This window comes from Chrysochloris asiatica, unplaced genomic scaffold (assembly GCF_000296735.1).
Source record: "Chrysochloris asiatica unplaced genomic scaffold, ChrAsi1.0 scaffold00019, whole genome shotgun sequence".
Classification (NCBI taxonomy): domain Eukaryota; kingdom Metazoa; phylum Chordata; class Mammalia; order Afrosoricida; family Chrysochloridae; genus Chrysochloris; species Chrysochloris asiatica.
In genome coordinates this window covers 4,183,510-4,207,313 of record NW_006408537.1, presented here as the reverse complement: position 1 = coordinate 4,207,313, position 23,804 = coordinate 4,183,510, and the positions used below count along the sequence as shown (strand labels likewise).

The window sequence follows — 23,804 nt, the reverse complement described above, 5'->3', positions numbered from 1 at the left end:
TAAACATCTCCTTCAGAGCAGGAAGTTCTGCTGGAGAGCACTCCTTTAAAAAAGCAGTGCTCTAGGAGTCTCTTCTCTCTGTGGAACAAACCCATCCTCACTTGATTCTGTTAGCTAGCACTCCCCCATATTTAAGTTTGGCAGTCTCCTTAATAGCTTTTATTGAGATTGCTAACTGCACTAATTCTCAGGAACTTCCTTGAGAGACTGAGTCATGGGGCCTGAGGGCTCAGGACCTTGTTCTCTGGGGACACCATAGGCAGTTGGCATAAAACAGTCCACAAAGACAATGTTCTACATAGTACTTTGCTGAGTAGTGACTTTGGTGCAGCTATTGGTTTTTCCCTGTTGAAGAAAAGTGAAGAAAATCAAGACACCAGGAGAACTAGATGCTATTGTCTGGCTACCACTGCCAACTGCTCTGATGAAATGGATCACACTAGGAGGTTCTGGATAGAGTCAGATAGAGATTGATGGGATTTCAGAGACTGTGGCCTTCAATACCCTTCAGCTCTGAAAACATATGAAGAGAACAGTAACACTAGGGAAGTGTGCACACCTTAAAATACACAGCCATTGAGATCAAAAGGGCAGCATTTACCCAAGAACAGAATTCAGGAAGGTTAGGAAAGAAGGAGGAATGGAAACTAAACATAGAGATGTGGGATAAGTGACGTTACATTGTGGGGATTGCTATTAGGGACATGAACGAAGTGTGTATAATTTATATGGAAAACTGGTGCTCGGTAAACCTTCACCCAATTCACAAGAAAATGTCTTTAAAAAATTCTCAGGAATCTTATTATATCTGGGCATTGCTTCCCAGATAAAATTAGCAAAAATAGTTGTTATCACAAAGCAATGTGGGCTGCCAACAAGTACTTTATTTTATAAAAGGTAGGGTTGAAAATAAAGTATGGGCTAATCTTGTCCTTGAAGCCATCCATCTAAAATCCTGATGAGAGCCTCCCTTGCTTTGCTTTCACTGAGTTTGTGTGTATATGTGTGTTCTCACAGCGCACTTAACAGTGTTAATGTGGAAGGACTGATGGCATCTTTGCAAGTGATCTGGAATTTGAGCTTTTAAGGCGTAAATATGGTGCTTCATTTTTCTGTGTTGGAATTAAAGTTCTTCTTTAGGCCAAGTTGCTTTAAAGAGTTGGGTTTCAAACTTCACCAGAAGAGACAGAACTTAATCTTGAGGGGTTTCATGAGTTGATCTGCAGAAATAAACTTTAATTGTTTACAGATCCTAATAAAGTTTATCAGGAGTTAGGGATACTGGGGATGGTATACAGGGGTCAAAGGTAATCTGAGAATTTAGAGGTCATAAAGAGGAGAACTCATTAAATTGTGTAGAGGGAAACCAATCACCTCAGATAGGTGTTGTGACCAAGGGAAGTAACCTCAGTGTTGAACAGATGAGGGGATGTAGTATTAAGTGCCAGTAGATAACTGAGTGAATAGGACTTTTATAAAAAGTCAATAAAGGGCTTAAATCAAAAAAGAATGTCTTGGTGAGCAAGATATCAAAGGTGCAAGGTTGTAAAGGGGTGCAGTATGCACAAGACATTCATGTTTTATATCTTCTAAGAAGGGAAGCGATAGAAATGAAGTGTTTTAACAGGTGCAGCAATGGTGAGACACAATCGTGAAGACAAATCCCACCTACTTAGCTCTGCAATTTGTTGTAGATTAGGCTGTCCTGGGTTCACGCTGCCTGAGTATAAACCCAACCCCGTCGAAGGAGGAGCTTCCAAATCCCTCTTCTTTCCAGATGAAGCCATTAACAAGCACCCACGCTTTGGGTAAGTATGGTGTTGTGTTTAGATGTAGATGCCCTTCACTTAGATGCTTGCCTTCCTGTCCAAGAATCCTTTTTTGAGTATTTACTGCATCCTGGCTTCTTTCCTAATTAGTTAGAGAAGATAGCAGACAGATACTTGCCCATGCCTCAGTGTCCCAAGACTCTGATTACTGCTTCTTCCATCAGACTTAACTTGTCCATTCCAAGTCATTCAAGACCCAGTAGCTTGGACAGCGTCCTGTCCTTCAATGAGCAGATTCTTTTTGGTCTTGGTTTTGTATGTGTCTGTATGGGCAAGATTTCTCTTAAGTTATTCCTGCCTTATTTTTTCCCTTCTCTAAGTCACCATTCTGTTGCTGCTGTTAAGTATTGAGTCGGTTCTGACTCATAGAGACCCTGAATATGGTTTCTAATATACTTGTCACATTCTATATACCTTGATGTTGTTGTTGTTGTTGGTAAGTACCATTGAGTCAGTTCTGACTCACAGTGACCTGTAAGGTTTCCGAGGAGCGGCTAGTGAGTTTGAACCAGCCACCTTGCTGGTTCAAACTCACTTTAAGGACTTTATGGTCAAGTGCTTATCCTACAACGCCACACCAGGACTCCTTGGTAATAAGATAAAATATGTCTAGCACCTGATATATGGTACGCACTCAGTACCTTCTATTAACTTCTAGGTTTGTTGGTTGGTAGTTTAATGCTTAGGTTTTAGTTTAATGCTTAGGTTTTAAGTTGCTTCAGGGCCTTAACTTTGTACCTTGGAGGCTCAGCTTTCATCCTAAACCTAGGCTCCTGACCTATAGGTTAGGGACTTTGACTCTTCTCAGTGCTGACTCCTTTAGTTTATATGCATGCCTGCAATGTGCAGAGTCATTGAGGGAAGACAAATTCCCAAGTTTAAATGATGTAGTGTGCGAACAGCTGCAAGAAAAGATCCATTAAGCTGAGAGTCAAAAGATGGTAGCATCAGCAACTCCCCTTGTGCAGAGAGAAGAGGCTGTTTCTGACTAAGGGGGCCCACCCAGCAGGCTTCATGAGACAAGTGGCATTGAAGCTGAGTCCAGAGGATCACAGTCCATTGGAAGCAGAAAGCAAACCACAGATAGAATTTTTAATTTTCTAATAACCACGTTAAAAAAAAAAAAAAAAAAAAAAAAGGAAAAAAAAAAGGTAAAAAGCAAGAGAACTTACAGGGGGCTTCAAAAGTTCATTGAAAAATTCCATTATCTTTTAATTCAATTTTTTCATGAACTTTCTGAAGTCTTCCCTTGTATTTTATTGAGCTCAATATGGCCAAAATATTATTGTTTCAACATGTGATTAATATTTTGAAGTTATAAATAAGAAGTTTTGAAAATCTAGTGTGTATTTTATACTCAGAGCAAATTTTAATTAGAATAAGCACGTGTTGAGTGCTTTATGGTCACAACGTGGCTAGTAGTAGCGTGTGTACTGGACAGTAAAGAAGGTAGAGGTCTAGAGGGTAAGCGTCACTGTGGAAGGTTTGGGGAGGGAGGAACAAGGCATTGTGGTCCCAACAATGCTGGGAGAGAGTATGCCAAAATTTGAAGTCTTTGGAGTTAACTTGTGAAGTGTTAGAAACATGGAGTGAAGCCATGACAGACTGTGAACTTCTGAACTTCACTCAGTAGGTCAGCAGGGTTTGAGCAGAGGAGAAAATGATATCAAGCTAGAGTCAAGGAAGTGGTATTAATGGAATGCTTTCTTTTAGAGTTCCCTTGGATTATCTTGATGGGTATATCTTTTCTGTAGGGTTGTCTTAGGAAATTAGTTAGAGGTAATTGAGTTATAGTCAAGTTAATTGTATCTGATTAAATATTCCTTTGACGTGATGGTTGTTAAGTGACCAGTTTATGACATTTGGTTATCTGTTCTAGTACCCTAACAAGAAATATCCGACACAGGAGAGGAGAAAAGGTTGTCATCAATGTACCAAGTAAGTCCACAGTAAGAAGGTGGAGTGGGATAGATTCTTGTTGAGTTGTGTAATCCTTGACTCTTAACCATTTACTTTTTTTTTCCCTTGAAAATTATACAGTATTTAAGGACAAGCATACACCATCTCCATTTATTGAAGCATTTCCTGAGGATGAGGAGGCAGCAAGGGCTTCTAAGCCTGACCATATCTATATGGATGCCATGGGATTTGGGATGGGCAATTGCTGTCTTCAGGTATTGTTTCAAATATACAAGACATATGTCCTTACCTGTTTCCATTTGGGAACTTCTCTTTACTATATAAATGTTCCCTATATAGAAATCACATTTCAATCAGATTGAAAATGGTAGCTGGTATGCCTTTCTAAAGATCAGTAAAGGTATTGTGGTAAGTTTGTTGGGAGCTATCTCTTGACTAAGAGTTTTACAGAGTCTACAGTTCACCAGAAAAGTTTCTGTTGACTTCAAACGTGTGATATTCATTCTAAGGTTTCTCTCTTCTCTTTTCTGCGTGCCTACGTTTTGCTGCTTTGAAGTTGTAACCATCACTCAAATTTCTTATTATTTCTGGAAATGAGCTCTGATGGATGTACTCCAATGATTTTGTGATCCAAGGGAAGGATTGTTTGGACTTTAAACTTTTACAGTCATGCAAGGCCATCTAGTGAAACAAAAAAATAAATACCAGCACATGTTTGCCTTACCCCTGGCTAGGTTACACAGAAGGTAGAATGGCTTTTTTTTCTGATTACATGTTTACACTTTTCCTTCACCTGATTAAATTACTGGTGTCTCTGAGCCAGCTGGCCTTGGGCAGTGATTGTACCCAAGTTCACTTCGGACCTGAATGGGAGGGCACAGAGCCCATCAGACAGGGCACAGCCTGCATTCTGACTTGGGTTCTCTGTCACTTTGTTTTGACTCAGGTATTTGGGGAACTCCCCTCACTTCACTTGACCTCATTTTTCCCATTAATTAAAAGAATGGTTTATATTAAAAGTCTCTTCTAGGTCCGAGTCTAAGCTAATGTTTATTTCATTGCTCGTATTAACAGAACTACTTGTTTTTGTTTTCACCCTTAATTTGATTATTAAAATCATGTTAGAAGCAGGAGTAGAAGGAATTGAATAAGATATTACATGTTTATGCAAGGGTAAATGAAATTGAAAAACTGAAAAGAAACTTGGCAAAAAGAAAGAAAGAAAGAAAGCAACTTGTTATTGCCCAAGGAGATGTTCATTCAGTTTTAATAAATCAGATGATTAGAAGCAGTGCCTCACAGAGCCTGGCCTACCCAGCATTCCTATCTTCAAACTGCTACAACAAATAGCACACCTTCTTGCACATACATCTTGGCTCTATTGGTTTTCAAAACTGTGCAGTCATGTGCCACTTAACATCCATGATGCAGTCTGTGAAGTAGAATGTTTTATGATTTGAACACTGCTCAAACACCATATCATAGTCTGATCTTGCTTTCTCTTTAAGCAGCTCAAACAAACTCCATGCCTCAGTAGTGACCATCAACTAGCTGAGAGGAATTCACTTTTGTGTTTGGTCCTCAACCCACGTCATCAACAGTTTCTCCATATCAGTTACAGGCCTCTCTCATTTTTCGTTAGCCTCCTGGCTTTGATAGCTTGGAGAATGTCTTCTTTGTTTTTGAGGGTCATGATTTTCTAGTGCTACTTGCCTAAACCAAGTAATAGCGTCCACTAATTTTCCACGTTCCTTTTGTTTAATAACCATTTGTTTCATTTCCAAATGACACTTTTTTGCCTCTTGCTGCTACTCTCACTTGCACTGGTTCTGCTGATTTCGGGAGCCAGGGTATACTGCATAGTACTATTATCAAAAGGAAATCAAACAGAGAGAGAATACTGTAACTCTTGAGACTCATGATACATGTGACTATATGCCACTATCTACAAGTTGAAGCATACACTGTAATCTGTTAAACATGTTATAGTAAACATTTTACATAAAAAGTGTGACATAGGACATACACAAGCCAGTAACAGGCATTTAGTTTGACTGTCAAGACGTATGTATTATGGGTTATAAAAGGGAACTTCAAAAAGTTCATGGAAAAATTCCATTGTGTTCTAACACTATTTTCCATGAACATTTTTAAGCTTTCTTGTATATGTAGTGTACCGTTATCTACCTGGCGGTACAGTTGATTTGTACATAAGAGATGAGATGCATGGGTTGCGTGCAGGAGGTGTTGTGTCCACTGCATTCCATTCTCTGGGATTTCTGAACACGATTATAACCCAGGAGTCCTGGTGTAGTGCTGCAGGGTAATGCGCTGGGCAGCAAAGTCAGTTTGAGCTGTAAAGTCAGCAGTTCAAACTCACTAGCCACTCCTTGGAAACCCTATATAGGGTCACTGTAAGTCAGAACCGACTCAATGGCATGTAACAACAACAGCATTATAATCATATGGGACCATGGACATAAATGCAGTTTGACACTGCCCACACAGGCATCACGTGGTATATGACTGTAACCAAAATTGATTACCAGAACCAGTTTTTTCTACAGTGAATATGTTTAAATAACATGACCATGGATACAGTTTTTTTCCTGATTTTCATGACTTTTGACATATGTTATATAAAATAAGTGTCTTCCAAAGAAACATAAATACCCTTCCAAATGGTCATGCTTCATAAAAAAGACCTTTTGACTTTCAACTATGTATCTGCTTTCCTGTCTTAATTACAGATATGTCAAGCAGGACCATGCGCTCTAGAACTTTACAGTGCATGACTTTCAAGTATATCCATGCTATTAGAGAACTTTATGCCTTTATTTGGTTTAATATTAAGCTAGAGTGCTCTGCTAGGGACAGCCCAGCTACTCTAACAGAGTTCCCATCAGGTCTGATTTTCGTGTATTTTATAACAAATGTGTTTTAATGATGGGCATAGATAGTTTTAGAGTTCTGGTGTGGTGCTGTGGGTTAATGCACCAGACCGCAAAGTTGTTTGAACCAAAAGGCCAGCGGTTCAAGCTCACCAGCTGCTCCTTGGAAACCCTACACGGGGTCCCTATGGGTTGGAACTGACTCGGCACTTAACAACAACAACAACATAGATGTTTTTATTGTTTGTAGTACTCTAGTTTCAGTATTCTAAAATATCATTAACACAGATAATGGAAAATGTGTGGCAAATGAAGTGAATTCTATAAATCACCATAGAAATCCCTATGTTGTGTCTTCTAAGTAATGCTGAAAAAATAATTTTAAAGTAATTTTTTTAGGTTTAATGTAGACAAAGTAAAAAGCATAAAAGAGCCATATTCTTGACTGTTTTGGGGCATTTCAGGATTCATTTAATAAGCAGTAAATTCATCACATATTATGTTAGGTTTTTTTCCCTAAGAAAATCATGTACCTTTAAAACTGGGTTCTAGGAAAATTTTGAATTACAAGTTTCTAACATCTGACTTTCATAGTTTGTCTTTTTTTTTTCCCTCATCACTTTCCTCATGGCACTGCTTCTTTTCCTATGCTGTAAAAAGAAGCTAAAATTGTTCATGTGTTCATATCTTTTTAAGGTATAGGAAATCTCCCCACCCTCCAAAGCTTTTATGGAGTCCTGGTGTGGCACTGTGAGATAAAGCACTGGACCGCAAGGTCAGTTTGAACCTTAAGATGGCAGTTCAAACTCACCAGCGACTCCTTGGAAACCCTACACAGGGTTGCTATAATCAGAACAAATTTGACAGCACTTAACAACAACAGAAACAAAGCTGTCATGGACCCCTGGTGTGGTGCTGTAGGATAAGCACTGGACGGCAAGGTCAGTTTGAACCACAAGGTAGGTGGTTCAGACTCACCAATCATTTCCTGGAAACCTTATACTGGGAACCGACTCATCGGTACTTAGCAACAGCAGCAGTAGCAAAGCCGTTGTCTGTAGTGACGTTCTATTTGACTTGATGGCAGTGAGTTTGGTTTTGTTTTTGGAATATCTGCATAGTTTAGAATCAAGGAAGGTGTGTACAAGGTTTTTTCCTTTCACCATACTTACTCAGTCTGTATGCTGAGCAAATAATCTGAGAAGCTGGATTATATAAAGAAGAGCACGGCATCAGGATTAGAGGAAACCTCATTAACAATGTGCAAATGTAGGTAACAGACTTACTTGATAAAAACAAAGAGGACTTGAAGCATTTGCTGGTGAAAATCAAAGAATACAGCTTTCAGTATAGATTACAGCTCAACATGATGGTGGTGGTTATGTGCCGTGGAGTCAGTTCCGACTCATAGTGACTCTGTATAGAGTTTCCAAGAATTTAAATCTTAACGGGAACAGAAAACCTCATCTTTCTCCCACAGAATGGCTGGTAGTTTCCATTTGCTGACCTTGAGGTTAACAGCCCAACTCATAACCACTATGCTACTCAGTGTAAAGAAAACAAAATTCCTTATAACTGGACCAAAAACAACATCATGCTAAGCAGAGAAAAGATTGACATTGCCAAGCATTTCTTTTTACTTGATCTGCAATCATCGCTCTACATCAAATGATGTACTGCATTGAGCAAATCTGCTGCAAACAGCCTTTATAAAATGTTAAAAAGCAAAGATGTCGCTTTGAGGACTAAGGTGCACCTGACCCAAACCATGGTATTTTAATTGTTTCGTATGCATGTGAAAGCTGGACAATGAAATAAGGAAATTGTATGTGCCCTCAGGTCAGTTCATAGTAGCTCTGTATAGGGTTTCTGAGGAGCAGCTCATGGGTTTGAACTGCTAACCTTATGGTTAGCTGTCCAGTGCTTATCCTACAGCACCACATTGAGTAAGCAAGATCAAAGAAAAATTGATGCAATTGAATTAGGACAAGGTGCTTTCAAAAATGAAAGTACCTTGGCCAGCCAGAAGAATAAACAAATCTGTCTTAGATGAAGTATAACGAGAATTCTCTGTAGAAGGAAGGATGGCAAAACTTTGTCTTATGTACTTTGGACATTGTTATCAGAAGGGACCAGTCTCTTAGAAAGATCTCACTTGATAAAGTAGAAGGTCCATGAAAAAGAGGAAGACCTCCCCCCCCAATGAGATGGAATGACATAGTGGCTGCAGTAATGGGTTCAAGCATAGCAATGATTGTGAAGATGGTACAGGTGTTTTGTTCTGTTGTACATACGGTTGGTATGAGTCAGAACTGACTCAACAGCACCTAACAAGAGCAAAACCAATGTCCACTTTAGAGTTAAGAAGCTAGTTACTGAGTATGTGAACACTTTACTTTTGTTCACCCTTGGTACTGAAGGATAGTTACTCATTTCCTTAATGTGCTTCTCTAGCTTTGGCTTTTCCAAGATTAGCTTGTGAATGGTCTAGTATATTCCAGGCCATCTAAGAGAAAAAAATGTTAATTACAGTAGCTTTTTAAAAACAAAAATAATACGAAAGGATGTAAGTAAACTAAGAAATGCATTAGTGAACATTTGGGGAACATTTAGATATTTCTAATTTCACCTTGGGTAGTGGAAACAGTTAAGCACTTGGCTGCCAGCCAAAAGGTTGACAGTTTGAACCCACCCTGAGGTACTTCTGAAGATAAGCCTGGCAGTCTGCTTCTGGATGATCAGAGCCTGGAAAACCCTATGGAGCAGTGCTACTCTGCACACAGGGCCTTGCTGTGACCTGGAATCTGCTTGACAGCAACTAAAACAACCCCATCCCATGTAAATTTGGCCTGTAGGGTCACAATCTGTCTACTATCTCACACCTTAATAAATGCAAACATTTTCCTTGCCTCTGTGTTTTGTGTAGCACATTCCTTTCTTCCAAGAAAGAATTCTTATTCATTTCATAAATATTTGTTAAACATCAACTAGATGTCAGACACCATTCTGGGCACTCAAGATTGAAAATGGCAAGCTCAATCCCTCCTCCCATGGAGGTCCCACAGTACATACGTTTTAAATGCTTTGCTTACCATGTTCATTTTACCCCTTCCCATTTAATCCTTAACCATCCACAAACTGATTTTTGAGTTCCCCATGATTTTGCAGAAAGTGCCTTATCACCTAATTGCCAATTCCTCTCAATCTTTATCAGTTTTAACCTTTGAAGCTCTTTTCCCTTGATGTTTAGGACACAGCTCTTCTCCAGGCTGAATTAATTCCTAATGGCTCAATTGTCCTTACATTTAAACACCATCCTGACTTAAATATTAAAATAGAAATTAATGGCAAGATCAGGATATTCAATTGTTGAAAAAATAATTGTTTTTTTACAGTTGGCACTTTTTATGCCATTATAATTTAGCAGGTAAACTTGTAAGTCTTCAGTAGGGATTTTCTGCTGTTAAGCAAAGTTGAGATCGATTTAAAACTATTGGAACTAACAGATTACAATCGTACCAGTAAACATATTCAAATGCTATTATTTCAGTTCTCTAAAAAACATTTAAATTTTTTCTTGCACCAACACTTCAAATCGTCATGGTGGAATACCGATAAAAAGATAAAAACTTTGCAATTTAAAGTTTATATTACAAGCATGCTACCACCATTTGTGTGCTTCCCCTTTCCCCATTCCTCTAAACGTCAGGCTTTGTGTCATTGTGTATTTGTGTCTTTGAGGCCATAGCTTTGGAGTTTGTTCCGTTCACTTAGGTGATCATTGTCTCTGCTCTGCCCAACTCCTAGTGTAGCTCCCCCTCTCCCGCCCCCTGCCTCTACCCACTCCTACCACCAAGAAGCACTTGCTTCTTAGTAGAGCGCATCCCTGAGTATTTTCCAGCTCTAATATTTCTTTTGGGCACCAGTTCTGGAGACTCAACCTCTTTCTGGACTTGTTCTCTGTTGCCTGGTTTTATAAGCCCAACATGACATGGCACCTAGCTCAAACATGACTCGTCCCTTCACTGCCTGTATCTTGCTGGTCACAGAAGCTTGTTGCTTTGATTCCAGATGTGTCTTCCCCCCAACTGTATTTAACATTTTCATTCCTCCCATGTTATCATCCCTTTAATGCTATTCCCTATACTGTCATCGATGAACTTTCTGAAGTCCAGCATTAGCATCTCCAATACCAAAATCTACATAACCCTTTTGGAGGCTGTACAATAAGCCGGTGGAAGAAAGATCTCACTGAAATTCATCTTGTTTCTTAATTTTCTTTCATGACTTCTCAGTCTTGTTTAACTCAGATAGGAATCGTTATTTATATTAGTTGTCTGTGTATATTGAGATATGATTAAATATCATTTTCTAGAAGGGTTCCCACATGACAGTTTTTAAACAAGGTTCTTGTATAAAATGTTATTAAGAAAAATCACCATACATACCATGTTCCCCTTCTCTTCTATCTGCCTTCTCAGTCTTCCTTCTCAGGCTTCACTGCTTAGGGAGGATGCTAATGATTTTGTTGTGGTTATTAATCATGTACTGTTCTTAAACAGGTGACATTCCAAGCCTGCAGCATATCTGAGGCCAGGTACCTTTATGATCAGTTGGCCACAATCTGTCCAATTGTTGTAAGTAGAAATTACATGTTACTACAAATACTTCTTAGTATAAAATGAACATTGCATATGCAAAAATTCACTTGACTAAGTGATGTATATATTTGGTTAAGACATCATTGGAGATGAACTAGCATAAATAGTATGCAGATTCAGAGCTACTGAAGTAAAAGTGTACTCCAGAGAAGTTTTGCATTGCTAGTAAAAAACGTATGAAATGTCCAATTTGAATTTGGTTGTTTTTCTGTAACATACCCTCCATGTCCTCAAATTACAGCTATGATCTGGGTAAATCAAAGCATTTGGGAAGTTTTTCCTGTATCACACTATGCAAATGTGGGCACCACTAGCAGATGTACTGTAAGGTAGTGTACCCTGGAGTCCCTTCTGACTCATAGCACCCCTGCATAGGATTTCCGAGGCTGAAAATCTTTACAGCAGCAGAAAGCCTCATCTTCCTTGTACGGAAGGACTGTTAGTTTCAAACTGTTGACCTTGAGGTTAGCAGCCGGACTCGTAACCACTATGCTGCTTCATAAACTCTGATCTTTTTGATAAGCAAGTTAACGGAGAGGAGCTTATGGTCAGCATGTAAACAACCCCCATGCCTGCAGACACTGACTCTTGTTTGTTTTCAGATGGCTCTGAGTGCTGCCTCTCCTTTCTACCGAGGCTACGTGTCAGACATCGATTGCCGCTGGGGAGTGATCTCTGCCTCTGTGGATGATCGTACTCGGGAGGAGAGAGGCCTGGAGGTGGGAGGATTTCTCTTTAATAAGCTTTCCTAAATCCAGCAGGTAATATGGGGTTATTGTAACTACTTGAAGTCACCTTTAAATTTTCATCAAATGGAAACATGCTAAGAAATTACGAACCTGTTTTTGTCTGTGATCTTTGGCTTGGTGTAGTGTTTGTTCTGGTGTGAATCAATGAGAAATGTGATGTGGTCTGGGGTGATGAGTTACTTCTTATCACTTGTTAAAAGCTATGCTTGTTCTGCAGTCTTTTTATATTTTGGAAATATTGCTGGTGGCTGTTGTTACCAAAAGGCTTTTTAGGTGCTGAGTGCTTTGTATATGATGCTTTTTACTATAGAAAATATTACGTATTGTTTGCCTTATTGTACAATAAGCCTCACTGTACAATAAGCCCATATAAAGAGGGTTAGGTTTTGCTTCTCATTGCTTATATGTTGGTCTCCATCCATGGTTGTGTGTCCACACCACCTCTGGACATCTCTAAGAATAGATGCTCAGGTACCAGCTAGACCTAGTAAATGAGTATCTCCAGGTATAGGACCTGGACATAGGTGCCTTTAAAGGAGCTCCTCCATCTTTCCTAACACCCCACCCCACCCCACGTACACATTATGTCACCAGCCAGGGCTGTACTATTATTCCTCTGGTCTTTATGTAATTGTAAAGTGCTTTCTAAATAGAAATAAACTTTAAAGGGTAAATCAGTTTGAGAATTGTTTTAATTATAGGTTTCTATTTTGTTTTCATCCTTGCCTTTTATTTTCCTAGTATAAGCAGTATCTTAAATTAATGTTGGACATTTTTTCATAACTATTGTATATAAAAATATATAGCATTTTAATACAGTTATTTGAGGTATTAGTTTATTTCCAGATCACTTTATATAGCATCTATTCTTTATTTTTTTCAATTTTAGCCACTGAAGAACAATAGCTATAGGATTAGTAAATCACGTTATGATTCAATAGACAGTTATTTATCTGAGTGTGGTGAGAAATACAACGATATCAACTTGACGATAGATAAAGAAATCTATGAACAACTGTTACGGGAAGGTAAGTGCCCGATCCTCCTTTCTAGATTTGATTGTATGCCTTGGTTTTCAAAGCTCATTTCAACTTTGCTGCCTCCTGGTCTGGCTTCTGTTTTTATTGTGATGTCTCTTTTTTTAAGAGGCAGCTGGTAAAGTGTCAGGTTGACTTGTTTGGCTAGAGGAACTTACTTCGGAGGTTTCTATTTAGGTCCACACCAGTGCCCCAACATGCACTGTGTTAGTAACGAATAAAACTGTAACACTTCCCCAGTGTCCATAGGATAAAATCCTGGGTGAGGTTAGACTACTAAGCAAACCAGGCTGTTTCTTAAGCTTCCTGGGCTGTCCTGTTTTCTTACTGGGCTTTTAGAACTTCAGTATCTCACACTCTGAACTGTAAATCTCATGTGATCTGTCTTTGCAGGCATTGACCATCTCCTGGCCCAGCATGTTGCTCATCTCTTTATTAGAGACCCACTGACTCTGTTTGAAGAGAAAATACACCTGGACGATGCCAATGAGTCTGATCATTTTGAGGTATTGCCTCTGTTTTAAATGCATTTCCCTCTACAAACCAAGATGTGGTGAACTCATGGCAAGAGGAACCTTAGATACCTTTCACTACCCAGTGTAGTAAATAAGAAAGATTAACAATGACTTTTAGATTCTTACCGGTTTTCCCTCAGAGTCTAAATATTTTTGTTTCCTGTGTTCTCTAGTTTGCACAGCGGTGAAAAATTCAAACATGCTGCACGAAGTAATACAATCCGTTATTTCAGTACTCGTTATGTCAGTGTTAAAAACTTCCTGTTTTGCTTTCTTGGCAGGTCACACTCCAGGAAAATCTTAAATTGTACTTTTGTGTATTTGTAAATTAGAGTACTTGATATGAATAGTCTTCCCTAATTAAATACCAAACTATCTTAATATCTTCTGGAGCTGTGGAAAATTGATATATTTTTTTCCCCCTCCACTTTTTTATTATAGAATATTCAGTCCACAAATTGGCAGACGATGAGATTTAAGCCTCCTCCGCCAAACTCTGATATTGGCTGGAGAGTAGAATTTCGGCCCATGGAGGTAAGACACAGGTGTTAACTGGAGCTGACCCAGAGGGATCTATCCTCTGCTTGTCACCCTTCTGATACTCTTCTCAGAAGGCTTGTGAATGTATTGTGAAGCTGGAAAAATGAAGTACATGCAGGTTAAAAGCAAGTCCAAAAGCTATGTAGGGTTGAGTTCTGCTAATAGCTTGTGGGCAGGGAGCTTGCAGACTCAAGAGTGGGGAAGGACTAACAGATGGCTTGGGAAGAGCATAAGCTGAGGAGCCTGGGTCAGGTGTGGTCGGTCCATAATGCCTGTGGCTTCTGCCTGTCTAGGTTCAATTAACAGACTTTGAAAACTCTGCATATGTAGTATTTGTGGTACTGCTTACCAGAGTCATCCTTTCATACAAGCTGGATTTTCTCATTCCACTGTCTAAGGTAAGAATGCATTTGATTACTATGATAGACATGGATACCTAGATATGTTTATGCAACTATCTAAATATTTAGTCCAAATATGACTTCATTTAAAATTGCTGACCTTTAAAAGAAAATGCTTCTCCTGCTACCCTGTTCTTTTTTACTTTTAAACCTAAAGGTGTACTGTCAAATCAGGTACTACATGGGTAGAGACTCATGGCAGGGGTAGCGGGCTGCTAGTGGTAGATCTTAACTCATCCCATTCAAAAGAGATTTGGGGTAGAAATTGAAAATTTACTTATTCCTAGAGGTTTTGTGTTCAGGTGATGATTAAAGTTAGCCCCACAAATTTATTTCACCTCCCTAAAACCCCGTTGTGATCACAACATTAAAACTGGGACAAAGGTTAGAACTGTTGGAGTGCAGAGAAAGCGCTTCTCAATGGAAACATGAATTGTTTCTATAGAAGTAGATGGCATTGGACTGTGAGAAAAACAAATTGGAATTAAAGAACCTCCAGAACCCAACAAAGACCAAAGGAGTTTTCTGGGGTCATTTTCCCAGCAGGGCTAATGCAGCAAAGCTGTGGGCCTAGGGCTGTAGGCAGAGTTAGTGGGGGCTTTTGGTTCCTGGGCCAGTGGGCCTCTTGGTGTAGAAAGTGGTTGGAAAAACTGTTAGATGGAATGAGGGGTCTGCCCAGGGGCAGGTCTTAGGGCTAGAGAAAGAGAAGTGGAGTAGTTCTGTCCCAACAAACATGAGAGGAAGAATAAACCTGCTTAGCCCAGCCCTGGCTCCTAGGTTTCCTTGCTCCCTACTCCTTCCTTGAGAAGATTTGCCATCCTGTGCTTGACTACCCATCACTTTGAAGGAAGCCTACATATCGACCTGTCCCTGCTCAACTCCTCAATCACACCAGGCCAAAGTTAACTCAGAATTATTTGGGCCTGCATTGCTGTTTGAGAGGTTAGGGGGCATACCAGCTGGGAGCCCAACCCCATCTAAAGGCATGTCCTTGTAAGCTACCAGTCTGAAGTCTTCGTTCATAAGTATGATTAGATGTCTGGATGTCTTAAAAATAATCATGAGACTAATTCAGTCTTAAAGAGAAAGACTCATCTGGACCTGCAAAGTAAATTCACCTCGGTGAAGCACACTTAATACAAGAAACTAGAAAGAATTTTTAGAGAAATTCTAGAGAAATAGCCTGGACTGCTCATTGCAAAGTTGGCAGTTCAGACCCACCAGCTGCTCTGCAGGAGAAAGATAAGACTCTGTTCCCGTAAAGATTTACCATCTTAGAGGTCCTATATAGGGTCCCTATGAGTCAGAATTCTGCTCAGTGGCAGTAGGTTTGTACCAAAGAGTGATTTGGAAAAAGGAGTTCTTAGAAATAAAGGACATGGCATTTATAAGGGTTACAGTTTGAATCAGTATTTTTGTTAAGTACCAACCTATAATAGCCCTGAATTCAGGTTTCCAAGAAGTGGCTGGTGAGCTTGAACCACCAACCTTGCGGTTCAAACCAGCTTAGGAATCCAGTGCATTAACCCAACCCACGGCACCATACCAGGACTCCTAAAGCATTAAGTTGTTGTTGTTAAGTACCATCAAATCGGTTCCGACTCATAGTAACCTTGTATAGAGTTTCTGAGAAGCAGCTGGTGAGTTGAACTGTCGACCTGTGGTTCAAACCAACTGTACAGTCCAGCTCATTAACCTGCAGAACCACACCAGGACACCTCACTTGTAATGTATTTCCAAAAAGTCAGCCACTGGAAACCCTGGAGCACAGTTCTCCTGTGACGTATATGCTGACAGGATGGCAGCTCGTTTTTTTAAATCCCAGTAGAGCAGATGTTTAAGATCACAGTGATGTAAGAAAGCAAATTGAGATTCTTCTAGGGTGGGAAAGAAACAAAAGCTATGAAGAAAGCTGAAGCATGGAGAATTGTTCTTTAGGAAAAGATAGGGAAACTGTGAATAGAAGAGAAACAGTATTTATTCTAAACTGCTGACTACAAAGGATGGGAAAAGTAGAAAAACTTTTCAGTGCTATAAAATGTGTGAAGAAGTGAGGCAATTGCTAAGACATACAATCCATAGAATATAAGATTGTAGAAGTAAGACAAGACAAATTTGAAAAGACTGAACTCTTCCTGCTACAAAGCAAAAATATATTGTATGAAACAACAGTATGGTATGTTTACATACTGTTGTTGTTAAATGCTGTTGAGTCAGTTCTGACCCTGTGTAGGGATTCTAAGGAATAGCTGTTGGGTTTGAACCCCTGACCTTATGGTTAGCAGTCCAGTGTTTATCCTACAGTGCTACACCAGGACTCCATGTTTACATAAGATATACCTAAAATATGGACAAAATGTTGAAAATAAAGAGCTATATAATGGTATTTTTTTTTTAAATATAAGAATAACAATGTAATGTCAGACCAAATGTGCGGAAGAAGAAATATTCAGTGGGACAGAAAGAAATTTTATATAAATTTTATATAATCCTTTAAGATGATGTTACACCCATGGTTCTTTTTGTATCATAAAAGCCTAGCAAAAGCCTTAGACGCATATCCCTACCTCTGCTCTCCCGACCGAAAAAATGAAACCCAGTGCCATCAAGTCAGCTGTGGCTCACATGTTGGGTTTCCACAACTGTAAATCTTTATGGGAGCAGGCAGCCTCAGCTTTTTCCCTTGAAACTGCTGCGGGGGTTGAATCACTGACCTGTGGCAATGTCTAGTGCTTATCCTACAGCGCCACCAGAACTTAACAAGTGTTGAAAGGTAGTGTGGTATGGTGGCTAAGATAGGGCTTTGGTGTGAGACCTAAATCTGAAGTCCGTAGTACTGCTTACACCTTCGAACTCTGATGAGTTACTTACCTTTTCAGAGCTCAGTTTCTATGTTCGACTCATAGCGACCTTGTACAGGGTTTTGAAGGAGCAACTAGTGGATTTGTATGTTCAACTTTGTGGTTGGCAGCCTAGTGCTGATTCTCCAGCTCCACACCAGGAATCCTATATGTGGGATTAAAAGAGACAAATCATTTAGAGTACATGCCTCCTCGTTCATAAACTGACAGGTCCCATAGATAATAAAATGGGCGTGGGAGATTGTATCACATGGTTAATAAGCTGTAGTCAAGGCTCATTATTTGCTAGGGTTTGCCTGTTTGCTGAACTGTATTTGTAACCCCAAGATTAATACCTGCTGTACTTTGCCAGTCACCTGTTGACAGACACATGCACAGAGCAGCAAAATGTTTTAGAAATGCACAGCTGAGTTCAAACAAGGCGAGGTTGGTATTTGCTAATTCACTGTCCATGAGAACCTTATGGAACATAATCACTGCAGACAGCACAGCATTGAGTAGATGGAGATAGCAGATCGCACACCATAGTACGTCTTTTTTATGTGCCCGAAAGGAAAAGCTGCAGTTCTCAAATATCGACATCAAGTCACTTCCTATCAACATGCAACAAAAAGATGTTCAAGAGAAATTTAACAACATGGAAATTAAACATTTTTCTGTCCAAATAGGTTTTAGACTAAAAATTAAGTTGAAAACTACAATTACAGGTTGTACAGGAAAACAACGGTAAACTGAGATATTGGCAAAACCATCCTTTAGGAGAAAATCATGGCTTTAAATGTTTTTATTTTTAAACAAAGATCGAAAATAAATGAACCTAAACAGTCAGTCTTTTTGAAACTTTAAAGAACAGTAATGAAACGCACTTTTTAAAAGCAGAAATTTTGTGAAGGCCAAGAAAAGCAAAGAGAAATGAAAATGGGATTCATAGCCATAGTAGAGTTTGACTATTGTTTGAGAATCTCTTAAAACTGTCAATTATTTATAAATTTCTTTAAAAATAAACAACAATTAATGAGTGTGAGGAAAGGCTAAGTCCCTAAGACTATACATGTATCTCACTTCAGCCTAAACCTTTAGTTTGTATTTATTTTATATATTGATACTATTTTATATGTTATTTGACAGATTTCTAATTATAGAAAAAAACAGGGGGTTACAATGAAAAGGTTTAAAAACTCCACTGCGAAGGTCTTAAAAAATTACAGAAAAGACGAAAAATTCACAAATAAGGGCACATTTTTCAGATGGTCAGGCTTATAAATGCGAGGGCCTCTCCCAGTCACCCTGGGCAGAGCCACCATGAGACAAACAGCAGCCTTATTCCTAGTCTAGCAGCCTGTTGATGCCCTTTCCTCACCAGAGTAAGGTGGCAGTGGCACCCCAGTGGCATGGTGGGAAGAGTACTGTTCTAAAAGTCAGGAAAACTTGGTTCTAGCCCTGCTGTGTGAATCATTACCCTGGGACCTTTGGTGACCATGCTGTGTGGAGGTGTACCGCCTCCTTCTGAACACTGTGGATGTCAAGGTCCAATTACAGAAGTGCTTGAAATGCAGATGTTCTGCACAAATGTTAACTTTTTGTTGTTGTTTTTAAAAGTAAACTTCTCTTAGAATTCCTCCATAATTATTAAAAAACATGTGCTGATCCATGGTTGATTGATACAAGCCCCGCATGAAAGTTAAAAGTCTGTCTTTCTACCCAGATTGCATTGGAGGGGAAAGTAGAATTCTCAAGGGGGTCCTAAATTCTGAAGAGCAATGGAAATTCTGTGTTTGATCAAACTATGTTGACAGAGCTGTGATTACTTTTCTCCTATAGGTGGATGAAAACATGAAAGTAGCACAGAAACGAGATGCTGTCTTGCAGGGAATGTTTTATTTCAGAAAAGATATTTGCAAAGGTATTACATTCTCTTGGCTGTCTGAACTCAGTTTAATGCTACGAGGCACTAAGTTAAGCACCTTGTTCCTCTCCCCTCTCCTTTGGCAGGTGGCAACACTGTGGTGGACGGGTGTGGCAAGGCCCCAAATAGTACCGAGCTGGCCCCGGAGGAGTACACCTTAATGAGCATAGACACCATCATCAATGGAAAGGTAGGAGCCCGCCATTTCATTGTTTGCTTGCATACCCTTGTATGTAAATAAATTACTTGTGCTTTCTTATCTATTCCTACTTTCTCATTAAAATTTAATTTGTAGACTGGCAGAAGTAACTATAAAATCAGAATGCACGAACAATATTGTGGTTAAAGTTCTGTGTCAACTTGGCTTTAGTCAGGACACTCCGTGGTTCAGCAGTTAAGATCACCTTAACTGCTTATTAAACTATCACCTCCCACTCACACCAACTGGCAAGGAGCTAATAATGTGTTCTGATTCTTGTAGGAAGGGGTGTTTCCTGGGCTGATCCCAATTCTGAACTCTTACCTTGAAAACATGGAAGTGGATGTGGATACCAGATGTAGCATTCTCAACTACCTAAAGCTAATTAAGAAGAGAGCGTCTGGTATGGTATCCTTTTATTCTTTCAGATCTCATGTTATAGATGGAATCTCACAATATTCAGTTTCTTAGTCTTTGAAAATACTTTATGAATGCACACTGTTTCATGTTTTGACATATCTGCAGTTGGATACACCTCATATCTTATTAACAAAAAAAAAACAAAACCACAATCCCAAACCCACTGTCATCCAGTTGATATTGACTCATAGCGACCATGTATATATGTATATATATTTATAGTTTCTGAGGCTATAAATCTTTACGGGAGCACACAGCTTCATCTTTGTCCTGCGGAGTGGTTGACGGACATAAACCATCAACCTTGAGCTTAGCAACATAATCTCTGACAGTTGAAGTTTAATTAATTTGCAGGGCTTTATTCCCTCATGGTTCATAGAATAGTGTGGTGCATCTTATAAAAGGTGGTATCTTAGACAATGAAATCTCATATCTAGATTGCCTTTCATGTATGTCCACCTGTGTTCCTTGTGTGTCATCATGGGCTTTTTCTTTGGTTAAGTAATGCTATAAGTCAGATAAGCTGCAGAACTAAGGTGTTCAGGTCTTTAGTGTGCCTCTTACACAGTGAACACACTAGAAATCCCCTTTCTTTGTGAGATGACATATACAGTAAGCCCAACACAGTCTTTGCACAGGTCACTGTCGTTCATAAAAGCAGTAGTCATGATAGCAGCCCCTGTATTTCACTTGGTGATCCTTACACTTTCTGGAGTCACAAAGGATGACCGTAGATTTGTTGCCCTCTAGATGGTGTGTCTGCCAGTTTCCCACTTCATTCGCTCTTCTGCTTTTCTTGATTCTTTCCACCTGCTTGATGAGGAAGACACTAGGGAACGCAGGACGCTACCGCCCTGGGCAGCAGTGTCAGCCCACAGCAGGGCAGTGTGCTGCTCCTCAGGAGCATGTGTGCTCTGGTACATGTGTGCTGGCTCTTGGGTCACTAGCACTGGCAGTATCGCCATGTGGAAGCATCACAGCAACTGCTTCTTGTGATCTCAATGACTTTCTTCCCAGGTGGAATTCTGAGTACACTTGGGAGACATCTTGCATTCTCAAACCCTGTCATGTTGGCTACACTGAGAAGGCAGATAGTGATTTTTGTATTGTTGTTGTTAAGTGCTGTCAAGTAACTTTTGACTCACAGTGACCCTGTATAGGGTTTCCAAGCCTTTACATCTTCAAGGGAGCAGAAAGCCTCAACTTTCTCCCACGGAACAGTTGACAGGCTCAAACTGCTGGTCTTGTGGTTTGCAGCCAATGCTGTTCACATGGAGCCACCACGCTCCCTGATTTTTGTGTAGAGTTGTGTTTATGCTGTCCACTAAATATTAACTTACCTAAAACAAGCACGCGAATGTCTATATGATTCTAAAAAATAAAATCTCCTTCCCCACCATCCAGGAGAACTAATGACAGTTGCCAGATGGATGAGGGAGTTTATCGCCAATCATCCTGACTACAAGCAAGACAGTGTCGTAACTGATGAAATGAACTACAGCCTGATTTTTAAGTGTAACCAAATTGCAAATGAATTATGTGAGTGCCCAGAGTTACTTGGATCGTCATTTAGGAAAGTCAAGTACAGTGGAAACAAAACTGACTCTTCCAGCTAGACAGTCTGCAGGAGGAAAAATACATTACCCTTTTATTGAAGACTTAACAGCAGTACCATGACTCTCTCAGCCCATGATGTGGTATGAAGACCAAATAATAGAACTGCTCTTTCCTGCGCCAGGGGGCCAGAAACTGACTCAGAGACTTCCTTTAGTAGGTAAATTTAGAGTTTATACATGTACATAGTAAAGTATTTTTATGATTAACAATGTATTTTAATAACATTGTATCTAAAGGCATTGTGAACTAGCTTGTACATTTTATAAATCTCACTCTGGAGGAACGACTGTCAAAGCAGTTTTGTAAATGTAATGTACTGGTCACTTGCATTCCAGAGCTTAAATGTTTACTGTAAATTTTGTTCTAAAGACCTACCTGGGACCTGATTCATTGAAATGTATCACTTTACTTTAAAAAGTCATTAATCGTTCATTTTCTTTGTGTCATTTCCTTTGTTATATACATAAAATCACTTGTATCCATTAAAGTGCTTCAAGGATGCTCTTGGGTTTCTAGCACCTTATCTATGCTGTTTCTTTCTTCTACAGTAGGTGTAGCTAGCCACCACTTGGTCACTCTGCCCCGGCTTTCACTGGAATAAAGCCAGTGACCTGATGATCATCAAAAAAGACACGTCTTCCTCTGTCTTTTTGTTTAAATGTGCTGATTCAGGCATGATGTCTAAAGATAGTTCTGTAGGAACACAATACTAATTTACTGAGAGTGTTGTTTTCGCTTAACAAAAAAAAAAAAAATGGGAGAGAATAATTTTTTTTTGCTGTACATCTAGAATATATCAATAAAGCCTTCAGATTGTCTAGTGGGGCCCCTGTGTTAGTCTGACTGCTGCTATACAGCAGGGCATCAAAAAGTTAATGGAAAAATTCCATTATCTCTGTATTCCATTTTTCTATGAACTTTTTGAAGCCCTCTCATATACTGAAATTCCCAAAACAAATGCAGCCACTGAAGTTTTGTTTACTTCACTCTCAGTTTCTAGTAAGCATACTGACGGACTTTCTTCTAAAAGCCATTCACTCCCATTTTTAGCTAGGGAGTATTCTACATACTGCTTACTTCTCTTGAAAACTCATAAATAAATCATGAAATGCACTAAGCTTTATGAATCAGGACCCAAAATACTGAATTGTAAGTAATTTAAGTTTCAAATAATTGTTGTGACAACTTTGTGCTGAAGACCCTCCCACCCCAAATTAGTTAAAACACTCAACTACTGAAATTAACTGTGTCTTGTAGATTATGCAAACCTTTGCAGGCATAAATATTTAAACTGTGATGCTAATTGTAAGAGATTAAAATAAAGCTGCTTGGGGCAAACCTGTTTATGTTTTAATTCTAGACTTGTGCTACCTATACATGGAAGCATTTCATCATTATATGACCCTCGGGTATTTAGAAAGAAGTACACAGATCTCCTAGTAGTTATTAACAATACCTGAAGGGTGGACAAGTGTGGGGTGATGGGGCGGTGGTTTGGGAAGTGTGGCTGATCACCATGCGCACTGGAAGTGAATTCTTTTCTCCACACTCTTGCTGTGCTGAATCGGTCACGGTGACATGGTGAATATGGAGTGACATGGTGCTGTGTGCACACTCCAGTCTAAGCTGGAGACACCCAGACAGAGAAACTACAAGTCCTGCTTGATTTCAACCCAGGTCTTTGTTGTCATTCTCTCTCTGTCTCCCATACACACGTCATGCTAAACTTTAATTGTAAATAAGTTTCAATCCACTGTTCTCAGAGCTATCCCATCTTCATCTTGAATGATCTTGGGGCTATGATTTTCAAACTGCCCTCTAAATACAAAATCCCTTGGGTGCCTTATTGAAATGTGTTTTCTACCTTAGTGAGCCTGAGATTGGCACTTCTAACAATCTCCCCAGTGATTTAGATGGTGCTGGATCATTTTGTGTCTCCTAGTTATGTTCTTAAGTGCCATCAAGTTGGTTCTGACACATAGTGACCCTGTATAGCAGGGATGGGGAATCTTGCTTCTGCCAAAATTTACATCATTTATGGGCCATACAAAATTATCAACTTTAAAACTAAGCCTGAGAACAAACAAGATGGCGGATCGGGTGGACGTATAGCAGAGAGCTCCACCAACAACAACACAGAATACCCGAACAGGCAGGCTCAGGGGATGGTCCCAGAACTCTGAGCCACATATAAAGGAATACTTAGAAGGTTGGAAGGCTCACAGCTGGGGAAATGTGTGGCAGAAGCAAGAAATCTA

At 39.5% G+C, this 23,804-nt stretch overlaps 1 protein-coding gene across 2 annotated transcripts in view; it reads left to right on the top strand.

The window, feature by feature from the left end:
* GCLC (glutamate-cysteine ligase, catalytic subunit) overlaps window positions 1–22,159 on the top strand; it is a 58,656-nt gene extending 36,497 nt beyond the window's left edge. The window contains exons 4-16 of one of the 2 annotated variants that reach the window (XM_006835720.1): window positions 1,695–1,808; window positions 3,709–3,767; window positions 3,870–4,003; window positions 11,203–11,277; window positions 11,904–12,020; window positions 12,940–13,078; window positions 13,481–13,593; window positions 14,044–14,136; window positions 14,436–14,540; window positions 19,226–19,307; window positions 19,397–19,500; window positions 19,792–19,912; window positions 21,334–22,159. In XM_006835720.1, coding sequence (XP_006835783.1) covers window positions 1,695–1,808; window positions 3,709–3,767; window positions 3,870–4,003; window positions 11,203–11,277; window positions 11,904–12,020; window positions 12,940–13,078; window positions 13,481–13,593; window positions 14,044–14,136; window positions 14,436–14,540; window positions 19,226–19,307; window positions 19,397–19,500; window positions 19,792–19,912; window positions 21,334–21,545 — 1,468 coding nt within the window. In that variant the 3' untranslated portion in view covers window positions 21,546–22,159. The remainder of the gene's footprint in view (window positions 1–1,694; window positions 1,809–3,708; window positions 3,768–3,869; window positions 4,004–11,202; window positions 11,278–11,903; window positions 12,021–12,939; window positions 13,079–13,480; window positions 13,594–14,043; window positions 14,137–14,435; window positions 14,541–19,225; window positions 19,308–19,396; window positions 19,501–19,791; window positions 19,913–21,333) is intronic. The other variant, XM_006835721.1, reaches the window with a different exon arrangement.
* Window positions 22,160–23,804: the final 1,645 nt, after the last annotated feature.